The sequence below is a fragment of the Lactuca virosa genome, chromosome 4, assembly GCF_052849685.1.
Source record: "Lactuca virosa cultivar CGN04683 chromosome 4, Lactuca_virosa_CGN04683_v6, whole genome shotgun sequence".
NCBI classification, from domain to species: domain Eukaryota; kingdom Viridiplantae; phylum Streptophyta; class Magnoliopsida; order Asterales; family Asteraceae; genus Lactuca; species Lactuca virosa.
Genome location: NC_136429.1, coordinates 523990152 through 524010805, shown reverse-complemented (window position 1 = coordinate 524010805; position 20654 = coordinate 523990152). Strand labels below are relative to the sequence as shown.

General features: G+C 33.2%; 2 protein-coding genes across 3 annotated transcripts; both read right to left on the bottom strand.

The window, feature by feature from the left end:
• Positions 1-2117: 2117 nt before the first annotated feature.
• On the bottom strand, positions 2118-3898 carry LOC145109475 (RING/U-box superfamily protein). The gene has a single exon (XM_079046641.1). The coding sequence runs from the start codon at positions 3386-3388 to the stop codon at positions 2276-2278; it is 1113 nt and encodes a 370-aa protein (XP_078902767.1). The 5' UTR covers positions 3389-3898; the 3' UTR covers positions 2118-2275.
• Positions 3899-6081: 2183 nt separating this feature from the next.
• EMB1997 (para-aminobenzoate (PABA) synthase family protein) lies at positions 6082-11552 on the bottom strand. 2 transcript variants are annotated; one of them, XM_079046639.1, is made up of 14 exons: positions 11368-11552; positions 10278-10652; positions 10051-10182; positions 9836-9903; positions 9333-9397; positions 9171-9237; positions 8887-9087; positions 8684-8810; positions 8315-8583; positions 8086-8171; positions 7888-7996; positions 7745-7827; positions 7061-7672; positions 6082-6844 (listed from the first exon to the last, which is right to left on the bottom strand). In XM_079046639.1, exons 2-14 carry the CDS (start codon positions 10603-10605, stop codon positions 6346-6348), a joined length of 2646 nt encoding a protein of 881 aa, XP_078902765.1. In that variant the 5' UTR covers positions 10606-10652; positions 11368-11552; the 3' UTR covers positions 6082-6345. The 2 variants fall into 2 exon arrangements, with proteins under 2 accessions (XP_078902765.1, XP_078902766.1); XM_079046640.1 differs by having other exon boundaries at positions 10278-10649.
• Between the last annotated feature and the right edge of the window lie 9102 nt (positions 11553-20654).

The following is a 20654-nucleotide window of genomic DNA, read 5'->3' as shown; positions in this document are numbered from 1 at the left end:
CATGGGTGAATTTTAGATTAAGTGTTTGATTTATCGAGTGTTCGAAAAAATTCCTTATCCCTTTGTCGTACTGTATTTTTTCACGACCCCTTATCCCTCTCTGCCTTCATCACCGCCACCATACCTCCTCCGCCTCCATTGATCTTCAGCCTCAGCTTCAACTGATCGCCCCTTTCTCTGCTTGCATTCTGTCCGCTCTACCGTGCTGCTCCACATGGAATCTATAATTTACTCTATATATAATTTAAAAGCATAGCTAACATATTAATTTGTCCATATCATCATCTCATACATATGGCATATGATTGTGACGGTTGACAAGAGATCCACCAATTTTATATTTATAGGTAATATCGGGTTAATTACCGGAACTAGTAAAAAACTGTAAATTGACATTAAATAAACTAACAATTGGGAATGAGGTTGGTAACAAACATGATCAAGTTTTTGTGTTTTGTGAGGAATGAGTAATTTCGGACTCATAAAAATATATAATATGTATTTTTTTATTTGCACCAAAAAAGTTTCAAAAATTTCTCTATTCATGTCCAAAATAGTTATTTTGAAATGTCTACTATCATCGTTTTTCAATAAAATGTCACAATTTTTAGTCTTTTTATCGTATCTATTACTCAATAGACATGCTTTTTTTTGTTAGATTTGAGTAAAAAAAGAAACATTTTCTCGAAATTCCAAAACTGTTTATTGGATTTCAGACTTGTTTTTGAAATTTTAAAATATGTTTTTTTACTGTTTGTAATTTGGAATTCTCTACAATGTATTTTTTCGTTAAAAAAATTTAATATGAAATAAAGTTAGTCTTATATGACCAATTGCAAACAAAATGATAATTTTTCCAAAACCTCATAAACTTAGTTATTTTGTTAACAAATGTACCTAATGGTTAGTTTGGTTAACATCCCAATTATAAACACATTAGTATTATAATTAATAATTAAAGTGTATTCTTTTTCTTAGCTACTTGCTAAGCGTGTGACTTTATATTTATATTATTTGTCATTTCCAAAAAAAGTATTCTTCATATCGGTAAAAAAAAAAGATAAAATACTTTGTTATTTGTTATAAGCCATAATTTCTTAAAATGCATATCTAAACACCTTTACTATTCATATGTTTTCGCGGGAAAATAAAAGGAGGGAATAGAAGTTGGTAAAACCACCAAGGCACCAAAGCCAATAAGCCATGATGAAAGTAAAAGATGGGTTTTGCAAAAGCAAAAGCAAGTTTTTGACCTTTTTGCCCTTAAATTATGCGATCAAAGGATTCCAACAAGTATGATGATCTCATTTAGTAAAAGACAAGCATCTAAAATCATTAACAAGAAAGCTGTTATCTTTTTTTTATTATAAAAAAGTATTAATTATAATTCAGCTATGTATATATATTTCTTTTTATATAAAAAAAAAACATAAAAGAGTAGTTTAATGTATGATAATCTAGTTTACCAGTTTTCACAAACAGAAGAATTTATAAATGATCTTAGTGTTCTAAAAGAATTATGCGTTCTAAATTTAATTTATTGATTACTACAACTTAAAATCAAAATAATCATAATGTAATGTTTGGACAAAAAGTATGTCATATGGAACAAAACTGATTGTCAAAGTGTAAGATAAGATAACTTATAAGAAATCTGATAGAGCATAAAATACATTCCTCTAAATAAAAATACTTCAATAAATATATAATAATAACAATGTAACTTTTTATCTTTAAAGTTTTAAATAATCAGAATTTAACACTCATCAATATCAAAAGTAATTGTTGCAACTTCATACAACAAACATATACCAAAACATTATCTTCTACATGTGTTGTTACAATAATATCAAATTCTCATCATCTAAAAATAAAATCACGAAGTATTCAAGTAATCATATCTCTTATTTGATTTACTCGATCTAACTTGATCAGCTTTAGACTTATTTGATACCATAATTAGAAGCCTTTGATATGCCTCTTATTGGGTTTGATAGGACTCAATCAGCAACTATTAAACATCAGCTTAACATCGATTTTAAAAATACATTGCAAAAAAAAATCCCACTCAAAATACGTTTTCTTTTTACATCCAATTTGCAAATAATGCACCCAAATATGAAATACATATCAAGCATCATTATAAATCTTGCATCATAATATAAGATATCATCACCAATTGTAGCAAGAACACATGACTAATTAACTACTAATCATTCAAGAAAAAGAAGACATAAAAAAGATGAATAACAACACATTTTTGTTTTTTTTTTTTTCATGTACCTTGAATTCTCCCAATTCGTGGTAATTCCATATCAACTGCAGACAAATTATGCATATGATAATTCTCTGAAGAAGTCGCAAATTTTCTTTTCTTAGACCATAACCAAATCTTTGAAACCGAAAAACTATCCGTTTTTGCCCCAATATTAATCTTTTTCCCCTCAATATCTTCATCCATTCTATGATCCGCGATTCCTTCTACCCCTTTCACAAATTTCAAATTCTGGAGATCTTTTTGATGATGATTCAATGGAACCCTAAGATTCGTGTGCCCAACAACATACTCATAAGAACCCATTGAATAACATCTTCGAGCATCTAAATTACTACTACTAGTCTCACCTCCTGTTTCGCCTTCACTTTCAGTCAATTTTCTGAACTTTCCAAGTCTGACAGAAAAAACCCCCTTTTCAATCGGCGTTTGTTCAGGATCAATTGTTTTTGATGAAACCCTAATCTCATCTGCTTCCCGGGGATCATCAAAATCGAAAATTGGATTATCCATGGAGAACTCAGGATCGAAAAGAGTGTTTCTGCAAAGGGGACATGTCGAATTCGATAGAAGCCATGTATCTATACAACTGATATGAAAAGCATGGCTACACGTTGGGAGTAATCGCAATTTATCGTTTTCAGAAAACTCGCATAAACAAACGGCGCAATCGAAGGGCTCGTGAGCTCCGACTACTTCTTTGTACATAAAAACAGGAAGAGCGTCGATAAATGTTTGATCTAAACCGGAATCATGTAAATGGAAAAGCTGTTGGAGTTGTCGTTGAAGTGTGTCGGATGGAGACCCATCTGGGAATCGATTTGATTGATTTGAATGCGATTGAGAGTTGTGTTTTGTTAAGAATCTAACGAGTAAGTGAAGCAAACCGGAGATGAAGAACAAAACGGCCAAAATCACGATAATGAATAGAACAGCTGGGCTGATTTTTGGAGAAGATGAAGGGGATGATGTTTTATGGAAAGTTACAGTAAATGGAGGTGAAAACGACGATGAAGATGAAGGTGGAGAAGGCATCGATTGTTGATATCCGATAAACCCATCTTCTTTATAGATTTGATATCTCATCGAAGAAAGTTTAACATTTGCCACCATTGAAGTGAAGAGATCTCTACAGTTTTTCTTCACGGAAAACAAAACCCCAAATCATATTTTTTACGATGAAAGATTCATACCCAGAAGCTAAAATCCAAAACGTCGAAAATTTTGGCTTCAGATTCAACAGTTTCAGAAGATAATTAGTAGTGGGTCATGCTGGATTAAGCTAAAAGACGATTTCACAACACGAACCACCGATCCTTGTTCAATAATAGCAGGTAGATAGTGACAAAATCAGATTAAATTTCCACTTTTTTTTTTCAATTCTCACCTACCTTGAACCTTGAACAAGCCCACCTTCTGGTTCAGTGGCTGAAGATGAAACCCTAAAAAGAGGGCTTCAAGAGAAAGGAGGGAGGATTAATATATGCTGAAAATCAGAAAACCCTATTTGATGCTATAGAAGGAAATTAGGGAAAATGGAGTATAAATTAAAAAAAAAATGAAAAAATGATTGGGAAAGGGGAAGTGAAAGAGATGGGTGAGTGAATGAATGAATGAATTGCTGTTTGCTAGTTACCGAAGTGAGTATTCAAAGAAGAAATCAAGAGATTTTGAGTGGGAAGATGACACGCGATGTGGAGCGCGTGAGAGAATCGGTAGATGAAAAACTACAAAAAGTGGCTCATGATGTGGACTCTTTTGTCTAAAGTTTAAACCATGGATGGAGTCAAACGATGCACAGTTCTAACCATGAAGTTGTAGCATCAAATCAACAAAGTTATGAGTACAAAACTAGTGATACAATCATAAAATCCAAAATTTCCATTTAAAGATTTAATCATTTTGATTTTTAGTGTGGATTTAGATGATAATTTATAACATTAGAGATTTGGATCATTCAAAAATCTGAATAATTTATAACATTAGAGATTTGGATTATTCAAAAATATATTTCTATTTGTTAATAACTCATTTGTTTATTTAATAAGTTATAGTTGAGACTTGTCTAGGTCTTTTTTGTCATTTCCATCCTCACGGTTTAAATTATTAAGTTATTTATTTTTTTTCTTTAATATTAAATAAAACAATGACAAATTTTCATTAGTATCTTTGGTTTCCAAAAAATAGCAATTTCATTGATAACGTTGTAATGCATGTCCCCCTTTTTCAAATTAAACATGGTTAGTCATTGTTAGTCTTTTTGGGTGACTTTGTTAATATGTTTTTTTTAAAGAGACAAAAGCCTCGACAAAACTAACTTTGTTAATATAAGGGTTAAATGCTTGTTAGTCCTTGTTAGTCTTTTTGGGTGACTTTGTTAATACAAGGGTTAAATGCTTATGAAATGTCTATTTAACCCCCCCCCCCCCCCCCTCTTATTTATTTTATTATTTATCATTTTATTATATTAGAATTTAGAACCTAACCAACTACCCTCACCTGCAAACCCCTCTCTTTCCATCCATCCCCTTCTCCACATCCGACGATTACCTCTCCTTTCTTGATTAATGCAAATCGTCAATCGGCAAATTTAGGGGATTTGGTTTCGTAACAATCATTGAGAGACTCTATTGATGAGATAAATGGACATTGATAGTGATAGTGGTGGGTGTCTCCATGAAGGAGTTGGTGGATATCATGGTGACCGATACGAAGGTGATTGTCATGAAGGTGGCGGTAGAAACACAGGTGGTTGGTATGGTGGAAGTCATGATTGTAGGTACGGTGGTTGTGATGGTGTGATGGTAGAAACATAGGTACGGTGGCTGTGAAGGTGTGATGGTAGATTTGGGTATCATTGTCTAGCCTGACTTGACATTGTCGTCATTCCCCAACTCTTGCCCATCATGTTTAAGTTGAATCGCGCTCCCTGCTATCTATTATATACGGTTTGTGTTTCGAACATGTTTTGGGCTTGGGATAAGAGAATAGAAAAGCCTAGATACGTTTTTTAAGCATTAAACACATTGTTGAAAAATTGGTTATGTAAGTGATCATCACTAAAATGAGATGAAAAGCCTTTAAAAATGACTAACATATATTATCAATTTTTTTTTCATATTATCACACTTAAAAAATTAAGAAAAAGTGAGGAAAAATGCCTGAGGGACTTAAAGTGTAAAAATTACCAAACTTGAACCATATGTGTCCAACACGACCGTTGGACACTCTTTGGATCGTTGGATGATTTGGTACCGAGAAGCATCATCATATCATTGGACAGTCTCGATCTGAGAAGTCATCGACTAATGGACGATTTGGTACCATCATATGCGAATATAGACACTCTTCAAATAGATTATTATAAATGAATAAAGACAAATTGTTATATGTAAATAGATCAAGTATGCCAAAATATGTAAATGTTTTTTTTTTGTCATTTTAGATATATAAAAAGTTTTTGCCAAAGATTCTAAAAAACATTGTGCTTTTCAACGTATAGCTAATCCAAACATTTTATTTTTAAAACACTCTTTTACTACCATATACACTAATAAACACTTTACCAAAAAACGTTTTTTGTTTTTCAAACTCAATCTCAAACACCAATAAAAATTTTAAAAGGTTAGTCTTAGAACATGATACCACAAAGATCCAGACTACATGCAAAAATAGAAATTTACACAAACATCATGTTAATAGTAATACTAGATCTTGGTCACAACCACACATTCAAAGACCCAATTTGGCCAAACACAAACTGTTCAAACAATAATGAATTTGGACTTTGAGTGGCTATCAAATCATAAAGAAAATGATCCATTGAGGTTGCCAAACAAGAGCCACAAATTACACAACAACATTAGCATACATGTGATAGATACCTTCACTCACAATATGAAATATAACCTACTACCACAAAAAACAAATTTCACTATAATCATAATTTTCAACATCCAAGTAATTTTGTTGGTTCTCGAGTAAAAAAATATGCGTTGACCATACTGGGTGTCCCACCAACCGGTCCCACAGCCAACATTGGGAAGTAAATCAGGTAAATCACAATGTCCCTACTGTTCCAAGGATCTTTGTTCATATTCGAGCACGGAGTTAACCGGAGCTCTTGATTTCAAAACCATTTCCTTATACTCTTCTTGGGGACTTGAAAGAGACACGATGGCCCCACCAGCACCAACCGAAGCTTCACCTTGGTGAACAACCACGGTTCGTATGACAATATTGAGATCAAAAGTTTGGTTATATGAAAAGAAGCCAATACAACCAGAGTATATGCCTCTCGAGCAACTTTCCAAAGAGTCAAGAAGTTCCATTGACCTTAATTTCGGTGCACCGGTCATCGAACCACCAGGGAATGCGGCTCGAACGCAATCGATCGCGGTTAGGTTTGACCGTTTCTTGCCTTGCACCGTGCTCACCATGGTGTGCACGGTCGCATATGATTCCACGTCCATGAGCCGCGGGACGTGGACTGAACCTGGGTCGCATACGCGACCCAGGTCGTTTCTTAGCAGATCGACTATCATTAGATTTTCCGCTTGGTCTTTTTCACTGTCGAATGAATTTTGAATTAAAATTCAGTTCGGGTGAACGAAATATAATGGAATGACACACATTCCATTCCATTCCTTAGACATAAAAGGAAAAAAGAACTTGTGTTGTAGTTGTGATTTATGCATGAAATCACAACTACAACACAGGTCAGGAATGGAATGGAATGATACAGATTTCATTCCATTCCTTAGATATAAAAAGCAAAAGACCGACCTGTATTGTAGTTGTGATTTAAGCATGTGATCTTCGTGAGGTGTGGATCCACGTGCGATAGTGCCCTTAATAGGTTTAGCTTCAAGAATACCATCTCTATCTAACCTCAAGAATCTCTCAGGGGAAGAACAACAAATAGTTAAATCTTCCTTTGAAAAATTAAGCCATGCAGCATAAGGAGCAGGATTCTTCTCTCTAAGATGTAAGTAAATCCCCAAACGATTCAAATCTCCTAATTTCTTTCTCATTTGAGTTGTTAAACACAGCTCATAGCTTTCACCATCTTTTATAAACTCCTGACATTTTTCCACGTCTTTTATATACCGCTCTTCATTTTTATCAGAAAGAAACGTACTTTCGGTTTTTTTCTTATTATAATATTGTACTTTGGGAAGAGTAGTAGTAGGTGGTTTTAAGGTTATAAGCTTTTGATAAACATCATCGATCCATGTTGTTTTTGTTTTTGTGGTTTGATCGTGTAAATTTAGAATGTAGATATCATCATTGGAATGATCTATTGCTATAAGATTGTCTACAAAAAAGAAACATGCATCTGGTGTTTTTGCCTTGTGTTGGTTATATGGTGCACCACATTCTACTTTAAGGCCATATCTGTAAATAAATAAAAAGATTTTTATATTATTAAAAATTGAAATAAACTATGAATTATAAAAAGTTATATACCCGAGATAGCCTACGTATCCACCGTAAAATTCAAATGGTAATCCTTGGAAATCTTTTTCATCATAATGAATAGATTGAAGTTCCTGATAAAAAAAACATGTCAGAAAAAATTAAAATGTTATTAAGAATTGAATAAATGTTACCTTATTCATGAAATGGAAGCAACCTTCTTCCAAAAATGTTGTGGTGGATAATCCTTGAGCATTTTCAATTGTAATATTACCTCCACCTCCACTTGTAGATGTAGTCTCACTGAAGAAGATAACAGGGTTAAATGCAAGAAATATAAATGTATTTTATTTCTTCTACTTTTGAAAAATCAAAGTGATATTTATTCAAACCTTGGGTCCAAATCCGATAATCTGAATGTTATCTGTTTCCAAAGAGAGCCACCTTTTCCACCCATAAATGAAAATCTTGCTCTTCTCTGTATAACATGCATATATTCAATGACAGGGATGATAAGGGTATTTATGTCTTTTGCACAGACGAAAAATCAAGAATTGCAAATTTACTCAAAATTTTCAACAAGGAATTAATTTTATTGTTTATAAAGTAAAGAGATATGACCTTTTCTGTAGAGGAGCTATCAAGCCAAAATGTATTTTCAGCCTTTTCATCTCCAAACAATTCAAGAAATATGTTTTTTGCACCACCGATTTGCGAACACAAATTCTCAATTTTCCTCCATTCTAACTTCAAAAACTTGACATCATTTCTCAAATTTGACGGATTTGCCCTTTCGTATATATCAAAGGGGTTTGTATCAAGAAAAGACAGATAATTTCTTCTAGGGTTGTCTTTAAACTCCCAACTTCCATTTCCCACCTGCATGCACGCTAAGTAAAGTTTACTGCTCAAAAGCCATGAAGCAACTTAATTTTTATGATAAAAAATAATAATAATAAATAAATGGTTTATTATGTCATAGTAGTTTACCATTATACTTTAACTTCCTGTCATTAATAGAACAAGAGTCCTTCCATCCCCAAAAGTCTTCTGTAATTTCTCTGAAATTTTTAAATATCCGACTCCCATGACAGGTGGCAATGCTCTCGGGATGAAACTGCAAGGGAGAGATTTGAATTACCTCATAAATGCAAGGACTGGTTGTGAAAATTTAGATAAAGACAAAGGTTCACCTGTAAACCATAATGAGGCCTTGTGGAGTGCATGATACCCATGAGAACTTTGTTATCAGGTGTAGATTCAACATAATTTGATTGGTCAAACTTTTGGTCAACCAGAGAAGATATTGTATCAGTTGAACAAGTCCATGCTAAAGGTATAAGTTCCTTTGGAAGTGATTTTGGATCTATCACTAGGGAATGATATCGAACCACCTACACATATAAAAACACATTTTCTTTTAATCTTCTTATTTTAGTTATTGTTTCTATTTTAGTGTATTTAATATTAAACTCACCTTAAAACCAGAATTTTTTCCAGAAGGAATATCATGGAAAAGTTTGCAGCCATTATGCTGTATTTCACTACAGAAGAGAAGTGGAGTTAATAATATATATATGTATATGTATATGTATATGTATGTATATGTATATGTATGTATGTATAGTATAATTATTACCTTAAACGTCCATGAACAGGTTCAAAGGCATGCACAACATTAGCACCATGCACATAGCCTAAAGCCTATGGAAGCATTGAACTTTTTAGTATTATTAAAAATAATTAAATATAAAATAAAAGTTACAACAATGAAAAAGGTCAAACAATGGAGCCAAGTTCATATAGGTCTGAATTAGATGTGAGATCCTAAGTCCTAAAATGTGACAGATTAAAATTTCCTCAAATTTCAATTCCTTCATAAGACAGATTCCATTTCTTCTAAAATCTTACATCAATTGAAATACTCTTATGTTTTTCATTTTCCAAGCTCCGTTATTTCTAGTGAATGACAAAAATGTCAAGGCAAAAACTCATGAATGAATTAAAGTTTTTAGTAAATGTGAATTATATTTAAGAATCAACATTCAACATACTGACATAAGCATATTTATTAACTGATAAATTACATGAAAGATCGATCATAAGACATGAAGAACAGTAGAACCAAGTTTAAAACAATACCTGGTGTCCAAGACAAACACCTAAGATTGGAATGTCTCCACACTCTAGCAGCAACTTAAAACAAATTCCTGTAATTCCCAAAAAGTCAAAGTCATTTTAAGGCAATTTACTTTAAAAAATCTTCCCATTTATAGCATTGTACTTCCAAATTTTTTATTATATCAGTAAAAAATAGCTTTTGATTTGAAAAGTAGATTGCTATTTCTTGCACTTACCTATATCATCCGGGCATGCTGGTGATCCTGGACCTGGTGATATGACAATATTATCAAAAGCTCTCTCTTCATAAATGTAATAGCAAGCCTCCTCCCATGTCCATTCATCATTTCTCACCACAACAGGAGGCACTAAACAAAATATGAAAACTTATCACATGTAAAACTTTCAGCCTTTTGTGAAAATTTTCTATGATTATAAAAAATTAAAAACAGATGAAGCTTACATCCATTAACAACAGATAACTCTTGGTATATATTGTATGTGTAGCTGTCATAGTTGTCAATCAGCAATGTTCTGACAAATTCCAGCTTTTGTTTTGGCTTTGACAATGACTTTTCAATAAAACGTGTTCCTAATCCTTCCATTTGACTTGAAAGCACCACTTTTCTAGCATCATGACTAGACACTTGGATGCTGTCTCTTTTGGTGATGTCACTAGCCTTGATTGAAGATATAAACTGTGGTTTATTGATGTTTATACTTTGTGAAGTTTCTGGATAATTGGATGTGATCTCTGAATAATTCGAGTGTGGATTGAAATTGAAGTTCATTTTGAACCTAATAAACAATTTTTGGTTCCACACACCCTCTCCCTCTGCTATAAACAATGTGTTTGCAAAACAATGTAAATCAGTTAATAAAGAAGATAGAATTTGTGTGACTTGATAACTTGTGTGGTGTTTACTTAGAATTCATTTGTATAGGAAGAAAATAAGTCTACATTTGGGCATTAATAAGTCAACAATTGAGCATTATTGAGACAACATTTGGGCATTGCAAAACTTGTTCTTGATATGATATGAATATGACTATGAAGTTCTGGGGAATCATTCACTAGCTCAAAATAGTAGCTGCTAAATACGAATAACATCTATCTTGTTGTGTAGTAAAAGAAAATTGAATTCAAACACATAATTAAAATCATCAGTTTTAGCAAGATGGAAGCAACATGTGCATTAAGAAACAACTCTTAAGATATCTAGATTCTAAATAACAACGATCGAAAAAGGAAAACTTCATTGCTCTGATTTTAACTATTACACCATCCATCAAATCCGTTCTGTTTAACTCATCAAAGGCTAAACTAGAAAAATGAACACTCAAACCTTCAAACACCTAATGACCATTTGCTTATTTCCAATCATAACATACACAGAGAGACACAGACACCATGCATAGATGTAACGCAGAGATCTCGGAAATTTAGCAGATCTTAGAAAGATAAATCTCTAAATTCGGAAGCAAAAGAGAAATTGCATCAAACTAATACAACTTTCAAAACGAAAAACAAAAATCAATGGCGGTTGGCGAACCTGAGACGAAAGATTTGGTGGAAAGCGAGAGAGCAGCCGACTCTGTTCCTGTGTGTGGTCGTTTTGGTACAGGAACAGAAATCGCAGTAAAAACTAGCCGCCTCCACGTAGAAGATATCCAAAATCTAAGGAAGGAAATCGCTGAGATGCTGGGTGTAGGTTCGAACGCTGATTGCTTGGGAGTTTCTAATTTCTCCGTTTTTTCTTTTTAAATTCTCTGTGTTAATCTGCGCTTTTGGTTCTTAACTTATCTTTTTAACTCGTGTGTTAATCTGCGCTTTTGGTTCTTAACTTATCTTTTTAACTCGTAAGGTCTCTACAGTTTGTTTTTGTTACGCGTTTGGTCCCTATCTTACATAAAAAACTATTTTTCCCTGATTTTTTAATTTATTTAAATAAACATACCCTCAATTCTAACCCGCTCGTCTTACCTTACACAACCCACCATTTTTTCCTATTTGACTAATAGTCTTTTGAGGTAAGACAGGGACCAAGCGTGTAACAAAAACAAACAGTAGGGACCAAACGCGTAACAAAAACAAACAGTAGGGACTTTCCGAGTTAAAAAAATAAGTTAGGGACCAAACGTACAAATTACCCCAAACCGTAGGGACCATTCATGTAATTTACTCTATCATTTATGGACTTCCTTTTCTAACTTTTTCAATACAAAAAAATAGAAAATTTATAAGATGGATTTAGATTATGGGAGTATTCACTTCGATCCGATCCAATTAAATAAATTCATATTGACTTTAGTTTTCAAAATATGAATTTAAATAGTTAAAACTAAATTTAAATCCAACTTAATACAACTAAATACAATTTGATTTGATCGATTTTTATAATTTGGTTTTTGAAAACCGGAATAATTTTAAAACATGTATAATTAGAATATTAGCTAGAAGAAACAAAAACAAATTATTTGTTATAGTGTAGTTTCAAATTTATAAACAACTATTAGTGTATATTACTCTTAGGCATTAGCCCATGTATTGATTAGCCTAGGGATGTTATTCGGGTCGGAACCGAACCAAACCGACCCGAACCCGAATAAACCGAAAACCGAATAAGGGTAATTGTATGAACCGAAACCCGAACCAAATAAGCAATACGGGTTCGGTTCGGTTCGGGTATTATTCGGCTCGGTTCGGTTCCGGCCCGAATAACCCAAATAACATGTACAAGATGATTAAGGAGCCGAATAACCCAAATAACATTTACAATGTGATTATAAATATTGTATTTTGTATGACTTTTGTAGCTTATGATAAACACGAATAACACTGATTAACTATTCTTGATATATAAAATGTAAAATCCAACCACCACAATCTTAAGATATAGTTATTAAGCAATATATTAAACACTAAACATTAAACATCCAAAACACCAAAAAATCTATCTATAAGTATATAAGTTAAACATTAAACATTCCACGTCCAAATTGAAATATGAATCTTAATTTTTTATCCATATCCAAAATAATATTTTTCAAACACGAATTAACTATTCAGGAATATTAATTGCTTGTTTTCCCTTTCTATCTTCGTTCTTTATCGCCTCTTCTAAAGCTTTCGCGACCCCCATCGTCGTTCAAAATTTCATCAATGTTGTCCACAATTGGCTTTCTTGATTTCTTTACCCAATCTTGAGTGCAAACCAAAGCCTCTACTATATTTGCAGACAAATTTTTTCGATATGGATCCAATATACGCCCGCTTGCACTAAACGCCGCTTCTAACGCCACGGTAGAGATTTGCAGTCCCAAAATATCTATCAACATAAACATAGAAAATGTTAAAATATAATTATAAAAAAAAGTATACAAATAATAAAGTTATACCTTTTACCATATAGGATACAATAGGGTAATGTCGTTGATTTGGTGTAATACGCTACTCTCAATCGATTTCGTTGATTTTTTTTTGGTGTATTACGTGGGTATTTTGGGTAACGATCGATAGAACACAAGACCGATTAAGCAATTGTGCAAGGGGGGAAAATGTGGTTTTTCATATTCGGTTCGGTCCTTTTGGACCGAATAAGCCCTTATTCGGGGTAACCCGGACCGAATAACCCGAAACCCGAATAAGCCTTATATAGATACCCAAAAACCGAATCGAATTGCTTATTCGGGTATAATTCGGTTCGGTTCAGGTTTTCGGGCCAAATTCACATCCCTATATTAGCCCATCATTGTTCTGTATAGGCCCAACTTTATACTTGTATGTTGTATATATATATATATATATATATATATATATATATATATACATGTATTCGTGTTTTGGAATAAGAGGGAGTGATAATTTGCATTCCATTATGGTATCAGAGATTTACTCCATCTAACCCTAGTTGTCGTCGCTCCCACCTTCTTCTCTTTCTTTTCTTTCATGGCAGACGCAAATCTCAAACCCTTTAGCATCAACAACATTAAGTCATTTGTTCCCTTGATTCTTGACTTGAATCATTGAACTGTGACTCTTGGAGAGTCCTTTTCGAGACCCACTGCAGAGCTTATGGAGTTTATGGACATCTTGATGGCTCCTCCCGTCCGAAGGATGACAAAGACGAGCCATGGCACAATCTCGATAAACCTCGTTGCCATGTGGATCTATGGCACACGCACTCAGCCCCTTCTCACCTTGGTGCTCAAAAGTGGCTACTAAAAAATATACTATAGTTTAATTTTTATTGGTAACAACTTTTGAAAAAAAAAATTATATATTTTGGTTTTTTATTAGGTGAAACTTTTTTGAATCTATTTTACCAAATTAACAAATATTTAAAGATATATATTACAAAATAAATAAATAATAAATTGTTATTCAGATTTTTGGACTATTTGGTTCTTATTTTATAAGTCAAAACCAACATCAAATCCAAAATTATAAATTGGTTTTGTTGAAAAATAATCTAAACATCCGAACCAAATAGTCCAATCCAAATTGTCTAATTTGTTTTTATCGAAATAGTGAACAACGAGCTTATAACATTATGTATTTGGATTATATATATATATATATATATATATATATATATATATATATATATATATATATATATATATATATATATATATATATACAGTGGCGGACGCTTATAGGGGCTGGGAGGGGCCATGGCCTCCCCGGTTTTCAGCCTCCTAACACCTGAAATATATATAGTTTTTTTATAAAATGAGTCCACTAATCATTATATTTTGCTATTTGCTCATTTGGCCCCTTCTGTTCTAAGATTATGTAATGTAAGTTACAAAATTTTGTTATTAACCCATAAAATTATTCCGAAAATCACTGATTAAATCAAAAGAATCCTTCATAAAATCAAAAGAAACCATATGATATTAGGAAACTAATTAAGCTAATAAACAATCTCTTAAACTCTATAAAACAAAAGAAAAAAAATCGAATCAGAGATATAAAATTCTTAACTCAAAGATTTGAGTTTAAGAAAACAATAAAGGCCAAGAAATTTCGACGCCGGAAACGTCAAAATCTCACCGGAATAACACTGTCGCCCACCGCCCAACTGCATCTCCAACACCGGTCTCTCTCGCCGCTCGTTGGACCAGTGCTTCTTCGTCGTCGGACGTGGCTTCTCCGCTTCGATCTCTTTTCTCCGTCGTGTGATGGTGCCGGAAAAATAGTGAATGCTCTCCTTCCGATACCCTCTTGACCTCTTCGATCTCCTCTCCACAATGGTAAACATGTATTTTTTTCCCCTCTGGTTTCTCTCTCTTTAACCCTCTTTGGCTTTTACTCTCTTTCTCTTTCTTTATGCCAAAAACTTGAGAGATGATGGATGATGGTGATGGTGGAGTGTAAAATTGGTTTATAGTACATAGACTATATATATATATATATATATATATATATATATATATATATATATATATATATATATATATAGATGATGGATGATGGTGATGGTGGAGTGTAAAATTGGTTTATAGTACATAGACTATATATATATATATATATATATATATATATATATATATATATATATATATAATGCAAAATCCATATGTAAACACTAAAAGTCTAAAACGAATATACTTATATATTTTATATATTGGTATATAATGGAATTAATAAAAATCACAACCATATTATCTAGTTTAGGCTTTCATATAGTTATAAAAGAAAATTCAATAACATCTATTTATTAAATTCTAGTTGTTATTTTATTTTAGTATTAGTATTATACTTTGTTATTTATTAATTGCTAGTTAATTAATTTATATAATACATATCAACATAAAAAACCAATCGATTATTGTCCGGTTATTTAAAAGAAAACATATTCATTGTATTCAAGAATCTATAAAACCATTAGAGATTGTTTTGGATGAAAATACCCCAACGTCTAGCATTTCTGTTGCGGAGAACCCAACGTTTAGTATTCCTGCTGCAACAAGACTTTAAAAATGCAAAAGATCGACGAGTTCCACTTTCAAGTGCAATATAACAATATTTGTTACTATTTTTCTTCTTTCAAATTTTGATATGTGATCATTCTGAACAATTTTTTTTTTTGCCTATATAGTTTTGTTTTGAAATTTTAATTTCGGCCCCCTAGTTATAATGCTTGTGTTCCGCCCCTATATATATATATATATATATATATATATATATATATATATATATATATATATATATATATATATATATATATATATATATTGATTTGCTAACTTCATTGATGCTTAACTATATTGGTAGAAAGATATGTTTCAATCATGAATGTATTTCATTATACTTTATTTCAATCTTTTACTTATTTTTACAAATAAACGCGTTTCAATAAATATTAGCAACCCAAATTATTTCGAGACACCCTTAAATATTCAAAATTTTATCTCAATGTATTTCTAATATTTTGACTCGCACATACAATATTTATATGTAAAGTTCAATAAGTTTGTAACATTTTTTAAGATTATCCAAGTAATGTCGATAATATTACAATGAACTATAAAAATCACATGTTTTACACTTAGGTATTCAAATTTTCTAATATGAAACTATAATTAAAGCAAGTTATAATAGTTGCTTGCAATTTTTTTTATTTAAAAAGGAAAGTTGCTTGCAAATATAGGTATGGATTATTTTGAAAGTTGGAGTGGTAACATGTCAATTGCTTGGTTTTAGAGTAGAGTAAATGAGAATCTTGATGACAATTACTTTGATTTAATTATGTACACTTGGTGTTGGATTGTGTCTCTTTCTTCATCTTTAATTCATCATATCGTACTAATACTAATTATATAATATCAACCATAACCACATTTAGTAACATTTAAAAATAAAAATAAAAATAAAATTCCTTTTTTCAAGCTTTTTTAGTGTAACAAGATATGGATTCTTGATCTCATTTTATGGGAAAAAAAGGTACAACTACTTGTTCGAAGTTAAGGATGTTTATATATTTTTTTTGGATATAATCATGTAAAGATTAAAATGAAAATCAGATATTTAATCTTTATTTTACTCTAGACACTACAGAAAATCCAGCATTTATCCTTAATAATGAGTTTTTAACAACTTTTCACCTGCTTCAAGTTAGATTATTTTTTCACTAAAAACAGAATTACAATCATCTATAGATTTTATTTATGTATTTGTTAAAAATAAACATTTTAACCTCTACCTTACTATGACACAAATATATATTTGATTGAAGTTAAATAATTGTTGGAAAATAGTTTTTGGTAAAAAAAATTGCAAAAATAAAATAGATCCGATTAACCAAAAAACCAGTTTTAATCCAGTTTGATCGGTTAGACATTTTGCCCTAAAAAACCGGTCCGGTTTTTAAACCGATTTTGTGCACCACCTATACTTACCGCTTAAAAAACCAGTCCAGTTTTTAAACCGTTTTTTAACGAATTTTAGTTTTTTGAAAATAAATGATGCCAAACAATGTTCTTTTAATCCATTAAACATGAAAAACAAAAGTGTCATTTACGCCGCTGTTGATGAATATAATCCAGATGTAAAACAAATTGATATCATCCACATTTCACCAAAAGAACAATTATTTATCTGTCTTTTTTTAAAAGAAATAAAAGGAGACAAAGTAATGGTGAGAGACCATCAAAATGTGTCACCATAATAGGCTGCGGTTCCAACCATGAGTGCAACGGTTGCACCCTGAGCCACCACACGAGCCCTCATCAAGCTCTGTCCCAACTGGGAGTTCCCTTTCTTGAAGCTAATTAATCCGGCTGTCAGCACCCCGGCTGTTATCAATGCACCTAAAACCACCAAAAAAAAGTGTCATAACCTGACATGACATGACATGACATACATTGGATCAACTTAACAGTTAACACTCATATATAGCTTAACAGATTAAGCCATGTCCATTAAGTTGAAAAGAAACATCACATAATATAACTATTGGTACCAATACTCATGGATCAAGAAGAAAAAACCTAAATATAAGGATCTTAATACCACAACAACTTCAAGCAATCACCTATTCTAAAAACCCTAATGCAAACATCACTGCAATATGGTTAACTTATCAAATCCAGACATTATACACACTATATTCAAGGACAGAAATTAGAGACAAATCACCAAGACACAGAAGCTTAATAGGTACGACGCAGAAACATGATCGTAATTAAAATTAGGCTTTTGATCGATGAAACAACAATAAACAAGAACAATCAATGAAGGGAAACAACCCATAACATTTCGAGTAACTTTTCAGCAACTAAAACTAGGGTTTTGAATAGAAACAATTACCAATTGGAACGAAGGGATTTCTGGATCGCTTCTTCTCAGGAAATAGCGCTGCAAGCTCGGGATTAGCTCCCATGCTTTCACAAATTACAGCTCCCGAAATTCGGTCCGGAGGAGATGCTTCACCTACTGACAAAATTCAAACCCCAAAATATTACCACGAATGATCCGAATTGAATAGAACGAACGACCACTCTTACTTTCTCTTGTGGGGAACTTGTGGCCCTGAAGGCGGTTACGCTATTGCTTTTTCACTTCGGCGTTCTCACCGACGTCAAGTTGTCAATCGCCGTTGATTGATTTTAGAGGGTGTTTGAATATGGCCCATATTTTGGGATGTTCAAATGTTCAATACTTGGGTTGGGATCCAACAAACCAAAAACCGAAAGGATATGAAAAATAATTAAAAATAGAATTTTCTATTTTTGATTTTATTTATTTATAAACAAAATTACAAAAATGGTTCCTCTGGTTAAGTGAAAATGATCATTTTTGCCTAAAACAATTTGTACTATCACTTATGGTCTAACAATTTGTACTATCACTTATGGTCTAAAGGTTATTCATTTTCTTGTCATTTGTTTCAATTTACTTTAAACTTTTTTGTAATGACGATTTTGCCTTTGGTTTTTGTTTTTTCTGTTTTATTTATTTATTTAAATACTTTTATACTTAAAAGAAAAATAAAAAAGAAAATACATCTCTTTCTCTCTCTCCTATTCCCCTCTATCTATCTTCAGCTAAGAGATCGCGACCACCTTCGCTCTATCTTCAGCAACCATATCATCCTAGGTTTTGCAGCTCGACAGGATCACAAACTTCTGAATATCATCCTGCAGCATATCATGATACTCCGTCTTCTTCATTTTCTCATCTGCAGCGTACTGCTAAACCGACAAGGCCCTCTCCCTGAACTTGGAGGTGAAGGTCCAAGACATGGTCCCCGTTGTCCGGCGAAGGTCCTAAAACTTATTCGTCAAATGTTGCACCTCAAAGGTCAGTGCAAACTCTGCCCTGAATTCCGACACAAAATTTGTCCAAGGCATAGCATAGTTGTAACATCCTAAAATTCATTACCAAAAATTTCATTTTTAATTATGTAGTTATAAAAACCAGTAGTCTGAAAACATCAATAGTGTCATCCCATATCATAATCAAAAACCAATATCTCAATAACCAAAACATGCCATAAGAAAACATCATCAGAGTACAACTCCCAAAGATTTAATGTGCGGAAAATCATAGTGTGATGTGTTGCGATCATGTCGGCTCCTTTCCTTTCGAAGAAGAAGTACCTGAAACCAAAACTGAAAACCGTAAGCACGAAGCTTAGTGAGTTCCCTCATCATACCACATAACAATATACTGTCAAGCATATCTGGGTGCCCGGCCTACCCTATCAGACATATCTGGGTGCCCGACCTACCCTGTCAAGCATATATGGGTGCTCGACCTACCCTGTCAGGTATATTTGGGTGCCCGACCTACCCTCTAGTGTAATTCAACCGGTTATGGGGTCTATTTCGCCCCTACCACTACCACATAATAACATAGCATAAACATACTGTCAGACATATCTGGGTCCCCAACCTACCCTGTCAGGCATATCTGGGTGCCCAACCTACCCTGCCAAGCATATCTGGGTGCTCGACCTACCCTCCGGTTTATCTTAACCGGTTACGGGGTCTATTTCACCTCCTACCACTACCACATAATAACATAGCATATAAGCACATAAATCTCATTAGATAGTGGCATACCAGACAATTATCACGCAGACAATTATCTCTAATCAACTACTAATGGGCCGACATTGGTGCCTTCGACCCACTCATACCGGGAAGGTAACTCACCTCAAAAACTGGAAGTAGCTGAACAGTCCCCGACTCCGAATATCAACCCAACTCAATCCCCTACACATAAAAGATTTCCTTAATTACCCTTTCATACTCATAACCCCTTAAGGGTCAGCTTTGGTCCAAGTCAAAGTCAAAATCTAGTCAAAGTCAACACTCCGAGTTGACTCAACTTGTCGAGTTTGCTCTTCAACTCGCCGAGTTCCCATGAATCACAGAATCGTGAAATCGCGATCCAACTCGTTGAGTTCTTCCGTGAACTCGTCGAGTTCTTCCTTTTCAACAGAATCGGAACTTCCCAATACAACTCGTCGAGTTCTTCAGTCTGTTAATCCTTCTTAATGCATTAAGCCATTATTCTTCAGATCTACACCCTATACTCCAGATCTAGACTGTAAATGCCTCTAGAAGGGGAAAGTTTCCAACTTTGCCCATTAATACCTTTCATAATGATATTAAGCTCAAACCCTAACCCAAAAAGGCCAAAGTCTTCATCCAAAACCACCAAAACTACAAGATAGACCATGAGGTCATAAATTTGGACTCTAGGGACTGAAAGATCACATAAAGTTCTAGCTTTCTCTACATGCATGGCCATTAGAAGCTCTAAAAGGCCAAAATGATGGTCTAAAGGTTGCATGGGACTTCCATGGCCATAAAGTTGGCCCCT